Source organism: Dendropsophus ebraccatus, chromosome 4, assembly GCF_027789765.1.
Source record: "Dendropsophus ebraccatus isolate aDenEbr1 chromosome 4, aDenEbr1.pat, whole genome shotgun sequence".
NCBI classification, from domain to species: Eukaryota; Metazoa; Chordata; class Amphibia; order Anura; family Hylidae; genus Dendropsophus; species Dendropsophus ebraccatus.
Window position 1 is genome coordinate 82,122,729 of NC_091457.1, and position 25,893 is coordinate 82,148,621.

The 25,893-nt window shown below is 41.4% G+C and overlaps 1 protein-coding gene across 1 annotated transcript in view; it reads left to right on the plus strand.

Moving 5' to 3' along the window:
- The window catches only part of CDH13 (cadherin 13), a 579,181-nt gene that overhangs the window by 515,559 nt on the left and 37,729 nt on the right, over window positions 1-25,893 (plus strand). The window contains exon 11 of the mRNA XM_069966164.1: window positions 23,543-23,685. Within this exon, the coding sequence (XP_069822265.1) occupies window positions 23,543-23,685 (143 nt within the window). The remainder of the gene's footprint in view (window positions 1-23,542; window positions 23,686-25,893) is intronic.

The window sequence follows — 25,893 nt, forward strand, 5'->3', positions numbered from 1 at the left end:
GCTAAAATGCCGAATAACATGTTTTGTCAATTCCAGAGCTCTCTACATTACTCACACTGACTTGTAGCAGTTCTATAACAACACGAGCTTTAAAGTAGTGTGAAATCCTGCTGTAGTGTTGTAGGCACCCAGCCTGCACCGGGCCATGCATGCTGTGAGCTGTGTCAGCATTCTTGCTGGGGGTGCTAACTAAAGGTTTGTTGTATCACTTTAGCAATCTGCTACTGAAAGACAAAAGTGCAATTCTGTAGAGAAACCCTGGTGGTTGCAAGATAGAAACCTCTAAGAAATATGAACAGATGATGGGGTAGGAAAAATGGAAAGTATGTTTGTATAGAAAATGCTGTATTGTAGGTGCTGTTTATAGACAAGGAAAACTGCAGCAAATCAGCATTAGAAATTAGAGAAAAAAAATCTTATAATACTGTGGCATATGCAGCTTAAAGTCAAAGTTTGCACCTGCTTTAGGATCTGTGGCAGGAGGGAGGTCAGAACTAAACTGCTTCTTCTGCTTGTTGTGACACTTTTAGGCTATGTTTCCACAACCTCTTTTTTACATGAAAAACGTTCATCTTTTGATATTGACGGACGTTATTAATGATCATGACCATTAATGAGTCAAAGTTGGCACCTGCTTTGAGATTAGAGATGAGCGAACCTCGAGCATGCTCGAGTCGATCCGAACCCGAACTTTCGGCATTTGATTAGCGGTGGCTGCTGAACTTGGATAAGCTCTAATGCTATGTGGAAATCATGGATATAGTCATTGGCTGTATCCATGTTTTCCAGACAACCTTAGAGCTTTATCCAAGTTCAGCAGCCCCAGCTAATCAAATGCCGAACGTTCGGGTTCGGATCGACTCGAACTCGAACCCGGTTCGCTCATCTCTATTTAGGATCTGTGGCAGGAGGGAGGCCAGAACCAAACTTGCTTCTTCTGCTTGTTGTGACACTTTAAGGCTATGTTCACACTACGTAAGTCTCTGGACGTAGCGCGTTCTGTAAATAAGCGGCCGGAGATTTACGTAGTTTGCGTACAATGGAAAGTATACGATGTACGGCTGCACAGTTCACACTACGTACGAACTTACGCCCGGATCGTACACGACGCCATAAAAAATGACCCAGACCATTGTTTGAGGATGAAAATGCCATAACTTACGCCCGTAGCGTAACATGCGGTCCCGTACGGAGTGGCGATTTCTTCACTTTTCCACTTTTCTTTGCCGATCCAAAAGGTTCTGTGGGGTGTCCGGGGCTAGACGAAGATTTTCAAGTAAAAGGCCGCTGTCAGATTGCTACGTAGGGCGTTCGGGAAGCGTAAGTAGACTACGGGCGTAAGTTCGCGGTCCGTACGTAGCCGGCTGCAACTTGCGTAAATCCCCGGCCGGAGTTTAACACGTATATGTCCGGCCGCAAAAGTATGCGGCCAGACATATACGTAGCGTGAACGTAGCGTGAACATAGCCTAAGGCTGGGTTCACACTACATATATTTCAATCAGTATTGTGGTCCTCATATTGCAACCAACAGCAGGAGTGGATAAAAAACACAGAAAGGCTCTGTCCACACAATGTTGAAATTGAGTGGATGGCCACCATATAACAGTAAATAACTGCCATTATTTCAATATAACAGCCGTTGTTCTAAAATAATAGCAAATATTTGCCATTAAATGGCGGCCATCCACTCAATTTCAACATTGTGTGAACAGATCCTTTCTGTGCTTTTAATCCACTCCTGGTTTTGGTTGCAATATGAGGACCACAATACTGACTGAAATATACGTAGTGTGAACCCAGCCTTATGCTGCGTTTACACATAACGATTATAGTGCAAATTTGCGCGATAACGATCGAATTCGAACGATAATTGTACGTGTAAACGCAGCGAACGATCAAACCACGAACGAATAATCGTTCGTTTTGATCTTTCAACATGTCATCAAATCGTCGTTCAGCGTTCGGAAAAAAATCGCCGATCCTTCCGTGTAAACAGTCGTCGCTTGATAGTCCGGCCGCCTGCAGCCCCGCCCCCCCCTCCCCCGCTCATCCGCAGCCCGGCCCCCCGCTCATCCGCAGCCTGGCCCCTCGCTCATCCTCAGCCCCCTGCACCGGCTCGATTGCCACCCCCGCCGCCGCTCTGATCATCGCCACCGCTCCGATCGCCCCCTGCCGCTCCGATCGCCCCCGCCGGCCCGCGGGCATACGTTACCTGCTCCGCGCAGCAGGTCTTCCGCCATCCCGACTCCGCTCTTCAGTGCACTGATTGGCTGAAGAGGGGAGCTGGGAATTTCAAACGCCTCCTCTTCAGCCAATCAGTGCTCCTCTTCAGCACTGATTGGCTGAAGAGGAGCCGTTTGAAGTTCCCGGCTCCCCTCTTCAGCCAATCAATGCAAGGCAGCACTGATTGGCTGAAGAGGAGCCGTTTGAAATTCCCGGCTTCCCTATTCAGCCAATCAGTGCTGCCTTGCATTGATTGGCTGAAGAGGGGAGTCGGGAATTTCAAACGGCTCCTCTTCAGCCAATCAGTGCTGCCTTGCATTGATTGGCTGAAGAGGGGAGCCGGGAATTTTAAACGGCTCCTCTTCAGCCAATCAATGCTGAAGAGGAGCGCTGATTGGCTGAAGAGGAGGCGTCGGAAGACCTGCTGCGCGGAGCAGGTAACGTATGCTCGCGGTGGGGGCGACCGGAGCGGCAGCGGGGGGGGGGGCGACCGGAGCGGTGGGGGGCGATTGGAGCGGCGGCGGGGGTGGCGATCAGAGCGGGGGGGGGGGCGACCGGAGCGGCGGCGGGGGTGGCGATCGAGCCGACGCAGGGGGCTGCGGATGAGCGGGGGGCTGGGCTGCGAGCGGGGGAGGCGGGCTGCGGGCGTGTGATCGCAGAACGATCGCAAAACGATTTTTCCGTACGATATATTGTACCGTCTAAACGCTGATCGTTATGAAAAAAACATCTTTACTCCGACATTGTTAATCGTATGATCGGGCCAATTATCGTTTCGTGTAAACGCACCATTAGGCTATGTTTCCGCAACCTCTTTTTTACATGAAAAACGTTCATCTTTTGATGTTGACGGACGTTATTAATGATCATGACCATTGAGTCAAAGTTGGCACCTGCTTTAGGATCTGTGGCAGGAGGGAGGTCAGAACTAAACTGCTTCTCCTGCTTGTTGTGACACTTTTAGGCTATGTTTCCACAACCTCTTTTTTTACATAAAAAACATTCATCTTTTGATAGTGACGGACGTTATTTATGATTATCACCATTAATGATGTCCGCCATTATCAAAAGATGGACGTTTTCCATGTAAAAAAGATGTTGTGGGAACATAGCCACAGTGCAGGCAGATGCAGACCCATCCAGTTCTATGGACCATTACAGACATTCTTATTGAATTAACATGTCTGTGCCCTTTCAAGCAGGCTGCGGGCGGCTGCTGATGCATATCTGTGGTCCCACTTGTAGCTGCAGGTCCACGCTACTGACGGGACAACGCATGTGTGACTGTGACCTAGGAGTGGGGTAAAGCAGAGTGGGGCCTGTTCTGTGTTTTGCTAAAGTGCATGACTGTTCATAATACAGAACAGCAAAGCAACACATTTCTTATGCTTAGGTTAGAATTGTTCAATTGCATTTATAAGTGGGAAAGGGCAAGTTAGAATATGGCACGAGAGAAGAACCACAACAGCTGCCATAGTTGTTTTTTGAGTGTGCATGAAAATCATACTTCAAGGTCTATAGCTAAAATTGAGGTCAGTATCGTAAAGTATGCAGAAAAATTCAAAGCACCCCCTAAAGGGGGCAACAGGCAGACAGAATTTATTATATGACTATGAAAATCATACTTCAAGGTCTATAGCTAAAATTGAGGTCAGTATCGTAAAGTATGCCGAAAAATACAAAACACCCCCTAAAGGGGGCAACAGGCAGACAGAATCTATTATACGACTTAAAGGGGTTATCCAGCGCTACAAAAACATGACCACTTTTCCCCCTCTCTGGTCTCCAGATTGGGTGGGGTTTCAGACTTCGTTCTATTTAAGTAAATGGAGCTTAATTGCAAACCACACCTGAACTGGAGACAACAGTAGGGGGAAAAGTGGCCATGTTTTTGTAGTGCTGGATAACCCCTTTAATATTATCCTGTTGGACCCACCAAAAATGATTTTATTTTACTTTTGTCAAATACCAAGGTACTGGATGGGGTCATTATGCTGTTATATGGTCATAGCACTGGGTATTAGGCCATGGTATATATAGTGAAACTATTTTTCACAGTACTGGTGTAGCGTAAAACCCAATAACATCTCAATTGTTAGAGCTTTTAGAGGGTCTCTGTATCGCCTGTAATGTTACATACCTGTGAATTGGCATATCCTAGTCAATTCATAGCAAAGCAACCATTTCAGCCTTCACAGAGGTGTCTTCATTATAGGGACATTGCCGATTACACGTGCTGCCTGCCTTAGGGCCATAACCTGATTTAAACTTCATTAAGTTAGCAACCAAATCATTTTTTTCTCCCTTTGAAGAATTCTCCAGCCTCCCAGATTCTATAGCTGGCGCTGATTCAATTTCATTTATATTCTTCCAACAGGCCATGGAGAAAATGAAGTGGTGATAGGTGTGGAAGCCTTGCTAGAGAGTAGAACTGGGTAGGCTGATAGTTTTCATATAGACTTTACCCTAATAATCAGCTGATAGTAATTAATTGTCTTGAATTATAAGGGTAATGCTGCGTTTACACAGAGCGATAATTTGCTTGATCGTATGATTAACGATATCGAAAGAACAATTTTTTTTTTAGAACAATCAGCGTTTAGACGGAACGATATACCGTACGGAAATATCGTTTTGCGATCGCTCAAGCCTATCTCGCACATAGGTAAAATCGGTGAACGGCTGTTTACACGGAACGATCTGTGAATTTTTTTTGCAAACGACAATTTTACAACATGTTGTAAGATCAAAATGAACGATTTCTCGCTCGTCGCTTGATCGTTTGCTGCGTTTACACATACGATTATCGTTTGAATTCCATCAATGTTTCATTATCGTTTGAGTTCCGTGTAAACGCAGCATTAGTTCAAACAATGTAAATTTGCAACAACTGGCGTGATTAGTAGAAAATTTATGTTGCACTGCAGTCAATGGATTCACAACACTGAAAGCTCGCATAATGGAATGTGCGACTCCGGCTGCACTTTCCATTGTATGCTGTGTTTAATTGGAATGCGGGCACACACGGATGCGCCCACATCCTAATTCAACATAAATGAAGTTCATCCGGCCGGGAATGCAGTACCGGCCAGGATGATCTTTACTGACACCAGCCGTTCTTTGACAGGGCCAGGTCACAGAACAACCGGTGTCATACAGTGTGTGAACCCGGCCTTACTAACATAAAGTATGTATATATTTTCATTCATCTACTGCAGAATAAAAACGAAACCACCACCTTCTCAAATGGGTTGTCTAGTATACAAAAGCCATTCTTGTATACACCATCAGGGTATTAAGAGTTATTAGGAGGGGTCCTCTGTTCAGAATGCTAATTAATTAGCCAGAGTGCAGAGCAGTTACAAAGCATCTCTCATTCCCTTATCTACCCTGTGGTGGCGCTGCAACGAAACCAGGTTTTCTCAGACTCTCTCTAAATTCAGGGGTTCCTAGCAGGAGACATACTGAGATTAGGTTACTGTCAAGGGAATTTTTTATTTAGAAGAGATTGTCCAAACAGAGATCTCCTTTAACTTTTTCCTGACTGCCTCACTTAAATTAACATGGCAGGCAAGGGAAGGAGTTGTAATGTGAGAGCTCAGGAGCTAAGCTGCATACACGGAAGGTACTAGCTTATATTTAAAGCAGACATCGGCTTCTAATGACATCAATGATCCCGCTGATGTCAGTGATTCAAACCCTTAAATGGGAAGTCCAACTTAAACATTGTCCCCTATCCACAAGATATTGGACAAGTAGGAGATTGTGGGGAGTCTGGCCTCTGTACCCCCCAGCAAGCTACAAATTGGTACCTCGCTCCTTTGTGTTGAATAGAGCCACAGGTACTGCACATGACCCATGGCTCTATTCATTCTCTGTGGAGCTGCTGGAAAGAGCCTAGTGCTGTTCTTGGCTCTCTCCAGTGGCTCCAGAATGAATGGAACTACCAAAGAAAGTCAAGTACAACACTCGGGTCTTCCTGGCGGCTCCATAGAGAATGAACTGAGCCATGGTTCATGTGCCGTACCTGTGGCCCTATACAAAATAAAGGAATCGGGGGCCAATGTGGAAATCGCCTGAGGGGTTTGGAGGTCAGGCCCCCCTCCCCCCACCCCCAATTTCTTACTTGTTCCCTGTGGATAGAGGACAAGTTAGTTTTTTAGTTGGAATACCTCTTGAAAGGGTTTGTCCTATGACGCTAAACTCATAAAATAAGATGTGTACCAAATATTAATTTGCAATGGTGCTTTTTTTTTTAAGTAACTTACATCCCTGTACTGTTTTTCTAACCCATGGGATCTGATCACTTACTTACATGCAACAGTGTGGACACTTCCCACCTTGCTTGCAGTTGAACTGAGCTACATGTCCCACCAGGGGCAACATGTGTCAAAACAATGCAGTCACTCAGATGATAAGTATGCAATTCAGCCTCTGATTGTGTATATTTAATGCATTCTTGTATGTGTTTATTTATTTCATTACATGCACTGCCACTTTAAAAAGTTTTTTTTTTATACAGCATCGGTTACCTCTTATGAGAGGCGTCCATTTTTTAGTGCTACATAAATTGTTATTATCTTGATTGCAGTGTTATGTTGTCCCTTCACCTTGTTTTTAAATGTCTTCTGTGTATGTCTTGATTTTAAGGGATATTTTGGGAATTATGGATTAAATAAACTTTTTTGATGAATGATAAAAAATTATTTTTGGTATCATTACAATAAGAGGTTAATTTTTGTTTTTTATGTGATGTGTAAGCCTTTAGAGAAGAGGTTAATAGTTTAGAGATCCTATTAATTGGTTGTGTGCTTAATTTTTTAAAAGCGGTCAGGTAAAATAAACGTTGTATAAATTACATATGGTTGTAATTGTCGGACTTGAACATATGAAACATGTCAGTTTTACTATAGAAGGAATGATTTGAACATGAAACCCCCCAAAATGAAAAAAAAAATAATAATATTTTCAATTTCCCCGCGCAAATAATTTTTTTCCAGTTTCACGGCATACTTTATGAAAAAATTAAGTCTTCCATTAGAAAGTACAATTGGTGTCACAAAAAATAAGGGCTCATGTAGGTTTGTAAATGAAAAAAGCGCTATGGCCTTTTAACCCTTAGAGGACCGGGCCAAATAAAATTTTAGCGTTTTCGTTTTTTCCTCCTTGTGCTTAAAAGCCATAGCACTTGCATTTTTTCACCTAGAAACCCACATGAGCCCTTATTTTTTGCGCCACTAATTATACTTTGCAATGACAGGCTGAATTTTTTCATAAAGTACACTGTGAAACCAGAAAAAATTCAATGTGTGTTGAAATTGAAAAAAAAAAAACGCATTTCTTTTATTTGGAGGGTATTTTATGTGATAGCTTGTAAAAAATTCAAACCATTGTTAACAAATATATGTTCCTTAAAATCGATCCATTCCCATGCTTATAGCGCTTTTATCCTTTTGTCTATGGGGATGTGTAGGTGTAATTTTTTGCGCCATGATGTTTACTTTCTATTGGTACCCTGATTGAGCATCACTTTTTGATCACTTTTTATTACAATTTTTCAGGATTTGTTGCAACCAAAAATGCGCAATTTACCACTTTGGGATTTTTTTACACTTGCGCTGTTTACCGTGTGAGATTAGGAATGTGATAAATTAATAGTTCAGGCGATTACACACACGGCGATGCAAAACATGTTTATTTATTTTTATTTATAACATGGGAAAAGGGGGGTGATTCGAACTCTTATTAGAGGATGGTTTGTTTGTTTTTTAATAACAACACTTTTTTTTTTTATTACACTTATACTAGAAGCCCCCCTCTCTCATTGAGATTTATGCTGTATAGTTATACAGTATACATCAATCAGTTAGGCGCTGGATTGCTTCCGGCTGCAGCCGGAAGCAATTGAGTGCCGAGCCAGGATCAGTGCCATTACGGCGCAGACCCCGGCCCGAGACGGACGTGTGGATCACTCTCCCAGAGGAGCGATCCACCCCAATAGACACCAGGGAAGGGCTGCATAAGGTAATCGGATGCAGCTATCAACTTTGACAGCTGCATCCAATTACTAAATTAGCGGGCACGGCAATCAGACCGTGCCTGCTAATAGCTGCGGTATCGGGGTACATGCGGCACACAGGACCGCAGCGGTTTAGAGCGTACAGGTACGCCCAGGGTCGTCTAGGGGTTTAACACAAAGAGGAAAAAATTAAAATGCAAAAATTAAAATTAGCCTAGCCTTGAAGGGGTTAAAAATAAAAACACAAATTCATATATTAACAAAAGTCCATGTATATGTAGCTTGATGATAATATTCTGTATATAATAGTTGCAGGTAATGGTCTCTAGATATTAGTAAGTAAACCACACAGGTGAGTATATTGGTGCTATATACCGCAAAGCTTGGTATTGCTGAATAATGTATTATAAATGTATATTCGGAGGGAGTGTAAATAATGAAAATCCTTTTTTTTATTTAGTTAGTATTTTATTTATGTATTTTATTTATGTAGTTAGTATTTTGCCTCAGTGATAGATGATCGTTCAACTTTAGCATATAGTTTATTTATTTGGTGTATGCACACAACTCACCACTCAACTCAACCAGCCTAGCAGCAGTCCTGTTTCTTCTGTGTCTGGGAGAGTACTGGTGTTTAGCACTGTGTTACTGGTAGCTGGTTTGCGCATGCGTATTGAAGTTGTAGACACTAGGCTTCATGGTGTTCAGGCTCCCAGTTGGATTGCTCATACAGGATTTGTTAATGGAAGCTGATGCACTGTTTGCTAAAGGGAATTTTGTCGGCTTCTAACTTACTAGTGTTTAGATCTGGTTCGAATGTGATCATGGCTTCCGCAATATTAGTTGTATTGATTATCCTGTGTGGTTAATATATAGCTGGAACGCATTTCAAAGCCTCATTTGGCTTCTTCCTCAGAAGCATAAATTTTAGCCCTAAAATTCCCTTTTGCATTCTGACTTTGTCCTGTATGTACCGGTTTGGTACTGAGCTAGCCTGTATTACCTTCCCTGCTTCCTATGCACCACCTCCATTTCCAGTGCTGCCTATTAGGTTGGATCATCCAAGTAGGAAGGGACAGTGGCTTGGGGGAGAGCAGGGGAGCACTTTTCCCTGTGTAATGTGTCACTACAAAGTATAACTGGCTCTGCAAAGAACAAATCATGGCTTAGCTGATGGAAAAATAAAAGAGTAATGGCTTTTAGAAACAAAGGGGGAAACCAAAAAAGGAAAAAAATGAATCTTTTCCAGTCAGCAATGAGACCTGTAGCGATTTATAACTTTTGGCATGTCTGATGACATGTCAGAAGTTATTAAATATGACAGTAACGCTTTAAAGAAAGAAGAAGTAAAAGCACTCTCTTACTTAAATATCCTTGTATTTATTCCCAGGCTGTCCCTTAGTACATGAATCCCATACATCACAGCTGTTAGGATAGGGACAGGGAAACACAAGGACAGGTGAGCCCTGAAGCTGGCACCCGCCCCACTGCCCCTACCTGCTTGCCTCAGAAGCTCTAATAGCAACGGACAACTGGACGGCAGTCCCTGATCTAACTGAGTGGAACACAGAACAAAACAAGACAATACACAACACAATAAAGGGAAAGTCAGGAGTCCAAGTCAAAACCAACCGAGCAGCAAAGTACAAAATCGTGTCCAGTGGGGTAGTCAAAGGGTTAATAGCCGAAGTCAGGTAACCAGATAATAAATGCAGGAAAGCGCTAGATCAAGTAAACTAGGAGCTAGATACTATCACAGGCAGGAACATGATACAAATGCTGGTACTTATGCAACCTGTAGTCCCAGCCTCAGGCTTGATTGGGGCAGAGGCTCTAGGTCCTGCACAGATACTGACAGCTCACTGGTGAGTCAGCTGTCCGTCAACAATCAGTGAGCACACACACAACACCTAAGTTGATCAGCCAGGGGAGTGAAACCCTGGCCTCTGCTACAACATGGAATAGCAGAGCAGAGTAGGTGAAAAACTAGAGAAGCAGCCTGGCTGCTATGGACGCCGTCGTCGTGCCCACAGCAACTGGCCTGAGCGGTTGTTATGAATGCTTTGGCCACACACATCTGCGATGCCAGGAGCTGAATGCACGGCTCGAGTCCTAACAACAGCTGTACCTTATACATCCTGTCTGCTCAGCTTTTACAATTTATTTCTAGTCATGATAATTCATGGTTATTAAAACTAACCAATAATTTCCTGGGCATCTTTTCTAGCTAGCCCTCTTGTGACCTTCCAATGCTCCCAAATGGTCACCCTGTGCAGGAAGCTATATCTAGCCTATATTCCCCTTATAAAGAGACAACAGCTGAATGTATCTACTTGCAGCTGCTTTGGTAAGTGCTTTCCTGCTGCTTACATCCAGATTTTTGGATCTACAACCCACCATCATTCTGAATATCTATTGATCCAACTGGAAAATGTAACTAGTGTTTTCTAGATGCTACTTATTGCCATCCTGTTTAAAATAGTCTCTATTGGATTTATGAAACTATGCTTTAGGGAAAGTAAGAGAATACCACTGATATTACAGTATGTGTGGGAGGCCCAAAAGACAGCTCAGGCAGAACATCACTTTTTAGTGCATGTGGGCAGACTGGACCTTGTGATGCCGCAGGCTTGTTCTAGTCACAGGGTTCCACAAAAAATTGTTGAGTGTAGTGTAGTTAGTGCTGAGGAGAACACAACCTGGCGACACAGCATCACTTAAAATAGAAGTCTCTATGTTTATCTACATTTAAATAAAGAAAACAAGTGTTTCATAAATTGTACGCAGACCTCTCAACCGTCCCGGATCTAGCGGGACAGTCCCAATTTGGGGGTAATGTCATGCAATCCCCATGTGTCCCGCTACCCATGACACTGTCTCCCACCCCATAGGGTCCTCAGATTTCAGAACGCCTGTGGGGCAGTGTCGGCCATGCCTCCGGCTGATACACGCTCTATGGGGATGTCCCGGGGATTCCCCAGCAGAGTGAGCACTAGTGACCTCACAGTGTGCACCACCGGCCTGTACTTCCACTAGAGGGACCTCTCACAAGAGCTGAGAGCTCCCTGTACCGGAAGTACCAGCCCCAGCGCACACTGGGAGGTCACTGGTGCGCTCTGTGCTGGGGAATCCCCGGGACATCCCCATAGAGCGCGTATCAGCCGGAGGCCAGGCCAAAACAGGAAGAGAAGACAGCCGCAGCGGGGGAGCGAGGTGTTAGGTTAGTTGTATTTTTTTGTTTGTTTGGGGGACATGTAGAAGGAGGCATCTATAAAGGGGACATGTATAAGGGGAACATGTATTAGGGGGCCATCTATAAGGGGAACATGTACAAGGGGGCATCTGTAAGGGAGACATGTATAAGGGAAACATGTATTAGGGGGCCATCTATAAGGGGGCAATCTATATGGGGAACATGTACAAGGGACATCTATAAGGGGGGCATGTACAAGGGGGCATCTATAAGGGGGACATGTACAAGGGGGCAATCCATAAGGGGGACATGTACAAGGGGGAATCTATAAGGGGGGCATATATAAGGGAGCAATCTATAAGGGGGGTATGTATTAGGGGGCATCTATAAGGGTGACATGTATAAAGTGGCATTTATAAGGGTGACATGTATCCATTTTATCCAGGAAGTGAAGCCTTGATGCAGTAGTAAGTGCAGGGAAAAGAGCACTTTATGTGCATTTCCTGTAGTAAGTGTATATTGGTGATTTGTATTACTTTTTTTTTTTTTTTTTTGGGGGGGGGGGGGGCAATACAATACTTTAATACATTTTTTCACTGGACTCCTCCTTTAACATTTAAGGTTTGTGTTTTTGGTATGTGTATGCTTGAGAAAGGCTCTATTATATGAAAAAGCCAAAAGACATAGTGCATCTCTCCTAAAAAGATAGATGTGCTCACAGTCCCAAGTTTTTCTTCTAGATTTGGATTTGCACCAGTTTGCTCCTAGCAGGTATCTCTGGTTCTTGTAGTACCACAGATGTTCTACAATGCCCACTGTTGGGTTTAGACAAATAGTTGTAGCCACTTAAGTTACCTTGATGACCAGGCCCAGCCTGAAGCCATCACACATCCTGTAACGCAGTAAGGCACAATGTTCATTTTTTCCTTGTTGACTTGAAGAAATTGGATATTGAAGAGACTCTAATCACTCACCAAAGCAGTAATAATGCAATTAATATAATATCCACATGAACAAGATCAGCAAGTCATATTTCAGTGTATAGCCTTCTTTAATGGCTCCATAGACATCACATTGGATGGTGTGCTGACATTTCCACTGTTGAAGACAAATGTTGTCCTCTAGAACACCAGCAGTCTTGGGAATGTGTAGAACCATTTGGACTGGACTAGCATTCCTGATCTGTTGGCAGTATTTGTTGAGCTAAGGTCCCATGAGGCGCAGAGGGGATACAGCAACTTGAGAGGAACAGCTGAGCTTCTGCTACTATTGACTAAGGCTGGGTTCACCCTGCATTTTTAATGGATCAATTTAATGGAAAAAAATGAATAAAAAATTGGTGCATTTGTGTAAATCTGTTTTGATCCATTTTTCTAATGACTTCCTTTAAAAAAAATTTATATCAAAGAATGTATCAAAACTAGGGATGAGCGAACCTGCCGAGGTTTGGGTTCATATGAACCTGAACTTTCGGCTTCTGACTCTTGCTGTCTGACCGCTCCGTGGAGAGGGTAGATACAGCCGGAGGACCACCTGGAAAACTGGAATACAGCCTATGGCTATGGCTGTATCCCAGTTTTCCAGGCAGTCCTCCGGCAGGCAGACAGTGGCAGTCAGAAGCCGAGAGTTCAGGTTCATACGAACCCAAACCTCAGCAGGTTCGCTCATCTCTAATCAAAACGCATTTTTGACCTTTTTTTCTTTTCTTACATAAATAGAAGTCAATGGAAAATCAATGTCCACAATTGAAAGTCAAAGTCCACAAATACATGTGTTTCTCATCTGTTTATGCAGTGTGAACCGAACCTAACTCCCACCGGTCATCAGTATATCCTCCTTAGTCTGAGACTAAAATTCATGCAGTGGCATTGCTTTTATTGACCATCAGTGCAGGGAGAGCACTGCTCTCTACATCTTTGAAGGTTTACTTGAGATTTTCATTCTCACCCCTGGGGTGAGAACTAAGCTAAGACTTCCTGTTGTGTCTGGGCATTTAGAGGAGGCTGCTGTAAAGTGATCTGTACAGCATTGCAGGGACGTGTGGCACCAATAGATAGAAAAGACAATAGCAGCTCCCTTTGAAACGAGCTCTTCAAACGTCATAGAGCATGCTCGGTAATGTTTTACAGTCATCTCAAGGTAACAGTCTGTCTGTTGTTGTCTATGTCCTTGAGGCTTGCTGTAAAGCATGTTAAAAACAGCTCAAACAAGATTGCAGCTCCCAGAACAATGTGAAAACTGTGAAATATAAAAAAAAAATAAAGTCAAAAAGTAGAAACAGATAATAAAATAACACATTTTAGTATCTGGCTCTTATCAGTAAAAAAAAAGTCTTTAAGTCTATCCATCACCTTGAATTGGAACACACATAGTAGAGCAAGTCAAATATCAGTACCTAATCTATAGTTTATTCGGGAACTAGTTAAGAGGTGACAACTCCATATTAAGGTACTGCCTTTTTTGCTCCCTGAACCGCTTTTTAATTCTTTATGGTGTTGAAATGAAATGTTGAACAACTATGCAATGTTTGATTGCTTCCTTACTATTGTAGTCAGTAGCGTAATTTGGTGGGGGCAAAGGGGGCGGTTGCTCCAGGGCCCACACTGGCAGGGGGCCCACTGAAGATTTTGCCAGTTAATGCTGTCCGCAAAAGCTATTGCTTTTGCAGACAGACTTAACAAATGTCTTTTGGCTGTAGATGGCCCCAAGCCAGCAACCAATGCTCCTGGGGGGCCCAAACGGCTACCGAAGGTTGTGTCTGACCATTTAGCTATATGCGGTTGTATGTGAAGAGAACATACAATTGAATGCATCAGGGTGATTGACAAGGCGAGGAGAGCATTGGCTCTCCACCCTGCTAATCACTGTTGTGGCCACAAGAGGCCATTCCATCCCTTAGAGCTGTGGGACATAAGTGATGTCAGGGAGAGAGTTGATATCAGAAGACTACAGTACTGCAACCACACAGCAGGTAAGTATGGCTTTTATTTCCTTAGTTATAGGGGAGGAGACCTATGTGGGTGGGTGGGGCTGACTCCTGGGAAGGATTTTATCTATGGCAGTTGGGTTTTGGGATGTGCTGGCTAACTGAAAAGGGGGTACCTAATTTGTAGGTAATGTCCACTCACAGTGGTGGTGGTGGTGGCGTCTAACTACCAGCAGGATTACCAGGGAGATTACTGCTGGGGAAGGGCGTGGCTGCATGGGGAATAGCAGGGGGATTACCTACACAAGATGGTGCTGGAGGGGATGCCTACATGGGGGCTACTACCTTTTTGGGGGGATTGCCTGCACAGGGAGGTCTAACTACTAGACAGATGCACAGAAGGGAGACTAACTTCTATATGAGGGCATAGAGAGCCCTAACTACTACTACATGGAAACAGAGGGAAATAATTACTACATTGGGGCACAGAAGGCCTAACTATTATATGGATGCACAGAGAAGCTGAATTTCAATATGAAGGGACAGAGGGGCCTCACTACTATGTGGGGGTGCACAGGGAGGGTCTTTCTTTTATATGGAGGAACAAGGGGGGATGATGTACTGTGTTAGGGAATAGATGGTAACCTTTTTACTATAAAGGAGCACAGAGGGACCCTGCAAACTAAATAAGGGCTAAAATTTGGTCTAAATACTACATGGAGGCATACATTGGCTGCTCTCATATACTTTGTACTCCATGATTATTGGGGCTGATTTCTCCTACGTTTTTAATGTATTGTCATGTATTGTTTCTAAGAATTAGTAAAGTAATTATTCCATTTAGTTATGCTGCAGTAGTCTGGCTTTTTTTTTGTATATACTGTAGGTTATTTAGTATAGTTGCCTTGAACTGCATGGGACTATTTATTGTTATTATCCAGCATTTGTACTATACATTACTCTTTTGGTTCTGCGGGTATCCCCTTCGGGTGTTGCTAATTTGGTCATTAACTATCAGCTATGGTGTAGTCCTCATGCTGCCCAGTAGATATTAGACAGATAGATATGAGATAAAGAGATAGAAGAATGGATGGATGGATAGATAGATAGATAGATAGATAGATAGATAGATAGATAGATAGAAAACAACACTGCGCCATAGCTTCCTCTATGTTGTGTGTGGTATTACAACTTGGTTCTGTTCTCTTTTAGTGGAACTGAGCTGCATTACCACATTCAAACTAGGATAAACCCCTAGCTACGCCCCTGATTGTAGTGTAATATATATGTGTTGTGAGACAATACTGTAGGTTACAGTGATCCCCCTATTTTTGCCTAGAGACAGGTAACTCATCCTATTCATATCCAATTAATTTCCTGTACAGTTACCAAGAGAGTCCTGACCACAAATGGATTTATGTGATTCATAGATTCAAGTATCATAAGGAAAGGAACTTTGGGGGTGGGCACCTTCCCTCCAGGCAGAGAGAAGATGGTCACTTTAATGTAAATACATGGCTACCCATATAGCAAACTAAGACATTCCTCACATCTGTTAACAAAAACATGCGGTAGACTGTAAATTGTAAAACAATGAGGCCTGACTTCTGTTTTATAAAATGAAAATGATTTCCAATCTAGAGTTTCGATTTCAGCCTGGCTGCAAATAATAGCTGCTATCAGCAGTGATCTGCCTTTGGTCTTAGCTGATAAGAAGAACCAGTTATTTTATCACGAATTGTCTTGCGTCCGAAGCCGACACATTTCTAGTTTATTTTGTAAGAAAACACTCAATCTTTTTAGTTGCATTAAGTTAAAATGGCCAAACATTGTGTTTCATACTATTTCTTTTGTCTGTTTTTGCTTGGATCGGCACAGGGACAAATGCCTTTAATCAACCCAGTCAGCTGAGTATGTTATCTGCAAGCATTGTGTATAGATCTACTTATAGGAAATGAGAATACCTTTCTTTTGCTGTCAAAGCCGTAGAAATAAGTGTGTTTGGTATTCATTCCTGGCACATGGACAGCAATGAAATAGGATATTGCAATAATCACAGTAATATGATTCTCAAACTGTAAGGACCCTGATGCACTTTTCCTAGTTTTATTATGCACGGTCTCATCTATCAGCTTCCAGGGCATGTCTGCTCCTCTCTAAAAATAAAAAAGGCATTAGCAGGAAAACAGTTTTAGCACAAAAAAGTTTTTGCTAGTTTTTAGGACTTGCTACCCATCTTGGATGTGTACCTACTTAGCAACTGTTGCCAATGGTGGCCTACTCTGGGAGTGGCAACTTTGCAACATAAAGGTTACGTAGGTTTACTAAAGTAAAAAAAAAAAAACACGAATTTGCAAACAAAGTTTGTAAAATTTGCTTCATAAACCCAAAAACAAATGTTTGCAATTTGCTGTGAATACTGCTGTGCAGTATGTGTTTTGCTCATTTTTAATCATGACTATTATTCACCTCTTTTGCAAACAACGGGCATTTCTTAGTTCACACACAGCTTTTCTTTTTTCACCGTCCCTTCACTCATTAAACTCAATAGACTTTTTCTTTGAAAAGACAAACAGAAAAAAACCTTGAGGGATCATAGTCTTAAAGGAAAATATAACCTTTATGTATAAACTTAAAAGACAGTGCAGAAGGTTAAAGAGTAACTGTCATGTTTTTTTGTATTGCAGAAATCAGTAGTATAAGCGATTTTAAGAAACTCTGTAATAGGTTTTATCAGCCAAAAAAGCCTCTTTCTGTACTCAAGAAGCAATCTCCCAGCCTCCCCCTCTGACTTCTTATCTGTGCATTATCAGGCAAACACGTCTTCATTACAGAGAAGCTAGTGAAGACGGGCTCTGCTCTCTCCATTGTAAGCCTATGAAGGGGGGAGGGGCTGAGGGAGATGAGGGAGCAGGAAGAGGTGACATGAAGGTCAGCTGTTTGTAGACTGCCTGGACAACTAAAACGCTAAATTCAGGTGTCAGAAAGGTCAGTGCTTATCTATGAACTTACTGAGAGAAGATTGCAGGGTGTTGTGCTGTGCAGGACTGCTCCGTGCTCAGTCACTTCTCTCAGCCCCTCCCCTCTCCATAGCCCTATAATGGAGACAGAAATCCTGCTTCATTTGATGTGAGGGGGGAGGCTGGGAGATTGCTTTTTCAGTACAGAAGGAAACTCTTTTAGTACATAAAACCTATTACAGAGTTTCTTAAAATCGCTTGTACTGTTGATATTTAATGTTTTCAGAAAAATGGCCCTGAAATGACAGTTACACTCTAAAATCATTGTTTCAAGTGACTAGTGAATAGTCTGTAAGAGATCAGTGCCGATTCTCTAAATGAAAACTTTTTGGTAGTTACCAAGACTGCAGCTCTTGGCTAATATTGTCACACTAACTGCCGCAATTTAAAATATTGGTATTAGCGCCATTTCAAAATGTTTCACCACCTAACATGTCATCCTCAGGAGGAAACAAACAACAACATTGTAACAAGTCGAGTTTTGGCAAACACAACTGCAGCCTTGATGATGGCGGAGGAGAATGACAGGGGGATGTTTAGCATTGTTATGATTTTATTAGCTGTGTGTTTTGTCTCTCAAGGACGGGATTTGAGTGAATAATTGAGCATTGTTTTAGGATTCTTTAAAGACAAACTTGCCACAAAATAAATGATAATCTTCATGTTTAAATCACAGAGAAAGACAATGAATAATTATTGTTGTTTAAAGAACTAAACGTTGCCTGTCAAAACAGTAAAAGAAGGAAAACAGATCATACAGTAATACCACAGACAATAGATGTTCACACGGCATGCTGTTTACCAGCATGATATCAATTTTGGGGGTTACCTTTCATTCATTCATTCATTTACAAATATTTTTTTATTACATAGTATATTTAATGGTAAAATGAAATTACTATGTCATTACAAAGTAATTTTTCCCACAAAAATAAGCCCTCATGTGGCTTTACAGATGGGAAAATAAAAATGTTATGGCTCCTAGAAGGCGAGGAAGAAAAAGCAAAAAAAAAATGTCCAGTTTATTAAAAACATAAACTTGATGTGTCATAGAGATAAGACATATCAAAAGTCAGAGTCTGAGTGTTTGGACCATGACCATCTAAAATATTAGCTAACCATTTACTATCATTGCACATATAATACTTAATATGACATATGTTGTAATAGGAAAGTGGCCAACCCCTTTAAGTGTCAGAGCTACCATTCATAGGCTAATGACCATCATATAGCACCTGAATGCGCATCCTCTTTAAGCCTTCTTTCTTCACTGCAGTCACCACATATGGCCAAAACAATGACCCCATGCAAAACCACACAATGGTGTCCATCAATCCAAGCAATATTATGCAGCTTTTACCACAATGTAGGAGTGCAACCGTAAAGGGAACCAATCAAGAGAAAATCATCTCTGCAGCTATAAATACAGTGTTATATAGCTCTTAGCACTGTTTCCAACCATATAAGTAATCAATATCAGTGTTACTCATATGAGCCAAAATGTACAGTACTTTTGAAATTTCCTGCACCATAAGCAAATTACATTTAACTAGGCATAGGGGTGGTCCTCAGTGGTGAGGTAGTCATGGCTGGGAAACATCCTGTGTAATCCCACTTAGCGTAGGAGCCTGCACCATCACAGAGGGGCACCAACGCTCCCAGAGAGGCGTGATTACACAGGATTTCCTGCCAGCCATGACTACTTTGCAGCTGAGGACCACCCTGATGCCTACTTAAGTATAAATTTACAAAGTACATTTTTAGTCTGTTTGAGTTACACTGATACTGATTACTTATATGGTTGGAAACAGTGCTGGGGGCTATAGTATACTGTATCTTTAGCTGCAGAGACCATTTTCTCATAATTTTTTTATTTTTTCTTATTAATCACAGCTTAATCTGATTTTGTCTTTTGTTTCAGGACATGTATTTTCTTATATTCTTAAAGGGAACCTGTCACCCCTCGTGCCGGGGTGACAGGCTCCCGACCCCCCGCTACAGCCCCCTATACTCACCTGATCCCGCCGGGTCCTGCTTCTGGATCCGGTCGGGTTACGGAGATCTCAGCCGCTGCAGCCCGGCGCGTGCGCTGAGAGATTAGTCCAACGCTCATAGAGAATGACGGAGCGCTGGACTCTCCTTCATTCTCTATGAGCGTTGGACTCATCTCTCAGCACGCGCGCCGGACTGCAGCGGCTGAGACCTTCATGACCCGACCGGATCCAGAAGCGGGACCCGGCGGGATCAGGTGTGTATAGGGGGCTGTAGCGGGGGGTCGGGAGCCTGTGACAGGTTCCCTTTAATTTTGTATACTTTTTTAGGGGGGGTTTTGTGTGTGTCTTGTGAATTTCAGTTTGAGGCTATGTTTACACACAATAAAATAATACCAAAATACAGACGTAATTTTCAGTGAAAATATAGGTTGTAAATAATGAGCACTGTTATAATTTTTACGCTAGTACTCAATTACATTTTACACTGCTGTGTGTGCGCGTCTACTGGATGTTCCATAGTCTCCATTATAATTCCATCAATTGCACCATTGGCATTGAGAATGGAGATAAAGGAGCAGAGCGTGTACTGCTAAGTGCTTCTGTTCCTTCGTTTTAGCAATTGGCAAGGACCCCACCAATATAAACTTCTGACATGTGGCTATAAAATGTCAGAAGTTTGTTCAAATGACAGGTATGCTTTAACTTAAAGGGGTTATTTAGTGAAAATCTTTGTCTTACAAGTCAACTGGTTTCAGAAAGTTATATAGATTTGTAATTTACTTCTATTTAAAAATATCAAGTCTTCCCATAGTTAGCTGCTGTATGTCCTGCAGGAAATGATGTTGTTTTTTTCAGACTGACACAGTGCTTGGGAACTATACAAAGCAGCAGAAATCCCCATACAAAACCTCTCCTGCTCTGGACAGTTCCTGTCTCAGACAGAGGTGGCAGCAGAGAGCACTGTGTCAGAATGAAAAGAAAACAACATTTCCAAAAGAAAAATTCAGCTGATAAGTATGGGAAGACTTAAGATTTTTAAACAGAAGTAAATAACAATAGAAAAAGCTGAATGGGTCTCGTTACTCGCCTTTTGAAAAATACTCAAGTATTTTAGTGCTCGCTCATCTCTAAATATTAGGCATTCATGAAAATTTCTGAACCTCTGCTTTTCCTCCTATAGCTTTGACAGTGCACTTTTATACTGATTGCATTTCATCTTAAAGTCACCCATCTCCCTTCTTGCATCTTCAAGTGACCATGAACTGATTCTTCTGTCAATGTAGAAATAAAAAACAAAAACTCTATTCCTCTATTTCTCTGGATCAGCTGCCTACAAGCTGCAGAAAATGACTAATTAAACTGGCAAATGACCGTTATTCAACAATAATTTGTCGGAAGCCCTCCCTATTGCCAGAGAACTGAATGTGTGCAATATGTTACACTTTACCGTCTTTGTCCCCCCTCCTTTTTCTAACGTGTTGGCCAAATATTATGGCTTCAAGTAGGATGTGCCTGGCCGTTTCTCCTCTCTGAAATGTAAATCCATAATTATTTTGGTCTTATGCCTGGCTTTCTGGAGCTTTGTCTCTGACCTTATGGCTGAAGCCTAGTCACCAGCTTTCTGATTTTCTACAATCCAGTCCAATACCACTTACAAAGCTGATTATGCTCATCTTTTATCCCATTATGCTGAGCTTCTTTTTTGTCACTACCAAACATGTCTGGCAACAAATTCTTTGTTAGTTTTTTCAGTCGGTTTTGTGTTGCCAAAAAGTTGCACTGATCCTAAACCTACTAGGTAGAAAGATTAATCTGTATAGATCATTTAATAGTATCAATGCAGGGCAGTCCTACTGAAATGATCAACGAGTGATAAGCAGATAACATTATTTCCATGAAGCCTAATAGATAAACATTAACCTATAATGGGATCTGTTATATTTTGTTATGTTTATATGGGATTTGTTATGTCTATATTTTTTTATTTCATACACTTTGCTACTTTGCCTGTTTGTTTGTTTTTCATAAGCAAATGTACTTTGTAAAAACTCCCTTTTGCTGTAAATTATACTGCAAAACAGAAAAAGAAAGAAAAGCGTAAAATGACATTTAAAAAAAAATTAAATGGGGGGATTTCAAATTGCAGTAAAATTAACATGTTATATGTAGTCCATTGATTGGTACAATTGCTGTAGGTGTTAGTATATTATTAGGTAGGTAGACCCCCATAGTAATTAGATATGTAAACCCCTCCCCCTTTGAGCCAATATTTTGCTTCCTATGCCGAGACACAGACATCACGGCTTCTCCCAGCCTCTTGATGATTATAGGTATATGAGTAGAAATAGGAAGAAAAGGTTATTGGTTAGAAGTATCCATGCAGCAAGGCACAATTCTTGTAGGCAATAGGAATACGATGGCTCTAAAGAACATCTACTAGAGTTAATGTGTTGACTGGTAAAATATGCAGTTGGCCCACCACTGCTTTCCCATTCTGTCTTCATCTACCAAAAAAACATGTTGCTGTTGGGCCACCCACTTTGGCCAAACTGGATAAAAACCAGCAACTTTGTTAGATGTATCAAGAGTAATATCAATTTTTCCTAGCTGTCCACCACAGAAGACACAATATCTAAGCAAATACAATTGTGATTGGTTGGATATGTGGATAGATACTGTAGTCCACTTTGATCTTGATCGAGCTCTTTCAAGAGAGCGGGATGGACATTGTTTTATCTTTATGGCAACCTTTTCTTACTCTATGTAATTGTGGTTTGTACAGTGTGTGGAGATTTATGTAGTCTGATTGCCAACATTGCATCTAATATATGCAGTCATAAGGTTACTTTGTCATATTGTGCTGCCCTGTGATAAATGGCTTGTGGTTTTATATTCTAATCATTACCTCTAGTGTCGTGTTTTTACTACATAATAATCCAGTCGGGTTTTATGCAAGCCAGTACTTTTGAAGATTACATTTTCCTTTTACTACCCACATATGGAGCTTAGTGCCATGTGCAAAGGTTAGGTGAGGACAGAGCTATTAGTGGTGCCAAAACACAATGGATTTGTTAGCGTTCCTCCTCACATCTCTTATCCTTCATCTTGTATCAGCTAATGTGTATTCAGTGGCCTTCTCAAAGATCATTAAGCACACACACACAATCGTGCACAGATTTTGTAACCGGAAAACCTTGTAATATACACAGAGGAGTCTCATACTGTGCCCTGGTGGGTCTCTATAGTGGAGGAAGTGTCCATAGGGTTATCTGGGCCCAGTAAAATGTACAGTACATATTTGTATGTCATGGTCAATTAAAGAGGTAGTTCACCAAAAAAATGTTTTCTTTTAAATCAACTGTATAGTGGAGGAAGTGCCCATAGGGTTATCTGGGCCCAGTAAAATGTACAGTACATATTTGTATGTCATGGTCAATTAAAGAGGTAGTTCACCAAAAAATGTTTTCTTTTAAATCAACTGGTGCCAAAAAGTGCCAGAACTTGTCATCTACTTTTAAAAATCTCAAGTCTTCCAATACTTATTAGCTGCTCTATGTCCTGCAGGAAGTGGTATATTCTTTAAAGCACTGCGGAATCTGTTGAATATACAAATAAATATTATTATTATTACTTTTAGTCTTTCCAGTCTGCTCTCTGCTGCTGCCTCTGTCCATGTCAGGAACTGTCCATAGCAGTAGCAAATCCCCATAGAAAACATCTGCTCTCCAGACTGAAAGGAATACACTACATCCTGTAGAACATACAGCAGCTGGAAAACTAGAAATTTCCAAGTACTGGAAAACTAGAGATTTTTTTAATAGAGGTATTACTAATCTCTGACACCAATTGATTTGAAAGAAAACAAATTTGGGTGAACAACACCTTTAAATGGAACTCATGCCAAAGCAGCTAATAAAAAAAACCTCCCTTTGTGAGTGCACCGCTGACTTCCATTCAACATGTGCTGCCCTGACTTCTGCACTAGCTGTTTCCATTCCAGTACATTTTTCCCAGGTGAGTTGGATTCATCGCTCTTACCTTGTCAGGTTCTACTATATGTATTGCTGGTTACTATTCTATGGAGCAGCAACTTTCACAATTGTTGTTACTCAGATAATTTCTTTCATCAGTGGAGATCTATAATGTGTCTTTTCTGTTGTTACAGGTTCTCCATGCTAAAGGATGATGCAGGCTGGCTCTCCATTAACCCAGTGAATGGAACAGTCAACACAACAGCTCCACTGGATAGGGAATCCTCATTTGTTCATAACAGCACTTATACTTCACTGATCTTAGCAATAGACAATGGTAAGTAATGAGTGTGCTATATGTGATTCTTAATGAAAATATGCTGAGAGTATATGACATTGTTTATAATTGAGCTATTGCATTCCATAGGTTTTGGACAATTGCACAATTCCTGTAATTCTAGTTTAAAGGAGAAGCCTAGTGAAAATTTTTATTCAAGTATTTTATTGCCCCCCAAAAGTTAAACAAATCACCAATATACAATTATTACGGGAAATGCTTATAAAGTGCTTTTTTCCATGCACTTACTACTGCATCAAGGCTTCACTTCCTGGATAAAATGGTGATGTCACGACTCGACTCTCAGAGCTGTCCAGGCTGTGGCTGCTGGAGAAGATGATGGTAGGGGGATGCTCAGTGTCCCTCCAGTGCGCTGTGTCCCTTAGTGTCCCCCTGCCTTCATCCTCTCCAGCAGCCACAGCCCGCACAGCTCTGGGAGTTGGGGCGTGACATCACCATTTTATCCAGGAAGTGAAGCCTTGATGCAGTAGTAAGTGCAGGGAAAAAAGCAATTTATGTGCATTTCACATAATAAGAGTATATTGGTGATTTCTATAACTTTTGGGAGACAATACAATACTTTAATAAAAATTTTAATTGAACTTCTCCTTTAAGAAAAACTGTTTAGGAATTACAGCTATATTTTACATAGTCCCTCCATTTCACAGGCTGAAAAGTAATTACATAAACTAACATAATTCTCAATCTAAGAAATAATCTATGCAAATACTTTGCAATAGGTGTCTACTTCAAGTATGGAAATAGCACCAGTCAGGTTGATGTAAGATGACTTAAGGCACCCCAGGGCCAGTTCACACTGAGGAATCAGTGCTGAATTTCAGCACTGATTGCTCACTGAAAATTCTGCCCGAAAATTAAGTGCAATGGAATTTGCGGTCTGCAGTTCCCACAGTGGAATTTTCAGCGCTGAATTTTTCGCTGAGGATCCGCTTTCCGCCAGAAGAATTGACATGTCAGTTCTTCTGGTGGATTCCGCTGGCAGAATCCCATTGAAATAAATTGAGCAGTGAATTTCTGCTCTGAAATTTTGCAGTGCAGAATCAGCGTGGATTAAGCACGGAATATGTGCAGAAATTCAGTGCAGAATTGAAAAAAATGTATGCATTGGATTAAATAAAAAATTTATTCAGCCAGAGGGGATTCCGGGTGGAACAGTTTTCTTGTGGATTCCACGTGGAATTCCATGAGAATTCCGCAAGAAAACTTTCTGCCCGGAAAACTTTTCTTGCTGATTCAGTGCTGATTCCTCAGTGTGAACTGGCCCAGATTTATCAATCAGTGACATGAGCTGTGATTGGTTGCTGTCTGTTTAAAACTATAATCAGACACATTTTGTCGGATTGATAAATCTGAGCCAGGGTATTCACTTTACCTGAAGTATGAACTTTACTGAAATAAACATTGGGGGCAATATAATTGGTTTTTCTGTAGGTTTTAGTGAAAAACATTATCACAAATTTTTAATCATTAGCTGATTTGCTAAACTATTTGTGACTCTCTTCCTGTGTTTTGCACAAAATTTTAAAGCATTTTGCAAAAATGAACATTGTTGCTTAAAAGTTTAGACTTTTTTTTATACTGGTTTTCTGGTGAAATCATTGATAAATTCACCCTTTGTCTTGGTTTTATCTTCATTTTAAAATGTTCTTTAATTGTAACTTCTTTTGTGCTATGCTCCAATGCTTTGCTACTGGCTTAAGATTGATGTCATATTGTGTGAAAAAGGAAAAACGCATATTGCCCTTTTAGTATAGCTACATTTTTTCAGAATAAGTTTACAATATAAATGTATCTAACTTGTTCTTCTCTTTAATGCCGTCCAGACACATTTAATGCTGCATTAAAAGCATTGACCTTAAAAGCTTACCCGGAATCCTATAATGGCATTATATGATATAGCTAACATATACATGCACATTGTTGTTTTACTGATTTGTGTTTTATAGATCTGTAATTTGGAGCCTATACCATTGACATGAGTTCATACCACACTCCAGATTCTACACATTTTTTCATGGCATTGCTTCTAGGCGAGTATATGATGCCACACACACCTATGGATCCATATGCCCTGTCATATGGACCTATAAAGACTTCATGTACAGCTGTACAGACTCATAGGCTACATGCAAATGCTTTTGAGTACAGCTTGTTTCACCCCTACTGATCAGATGTGATCACCAAGGT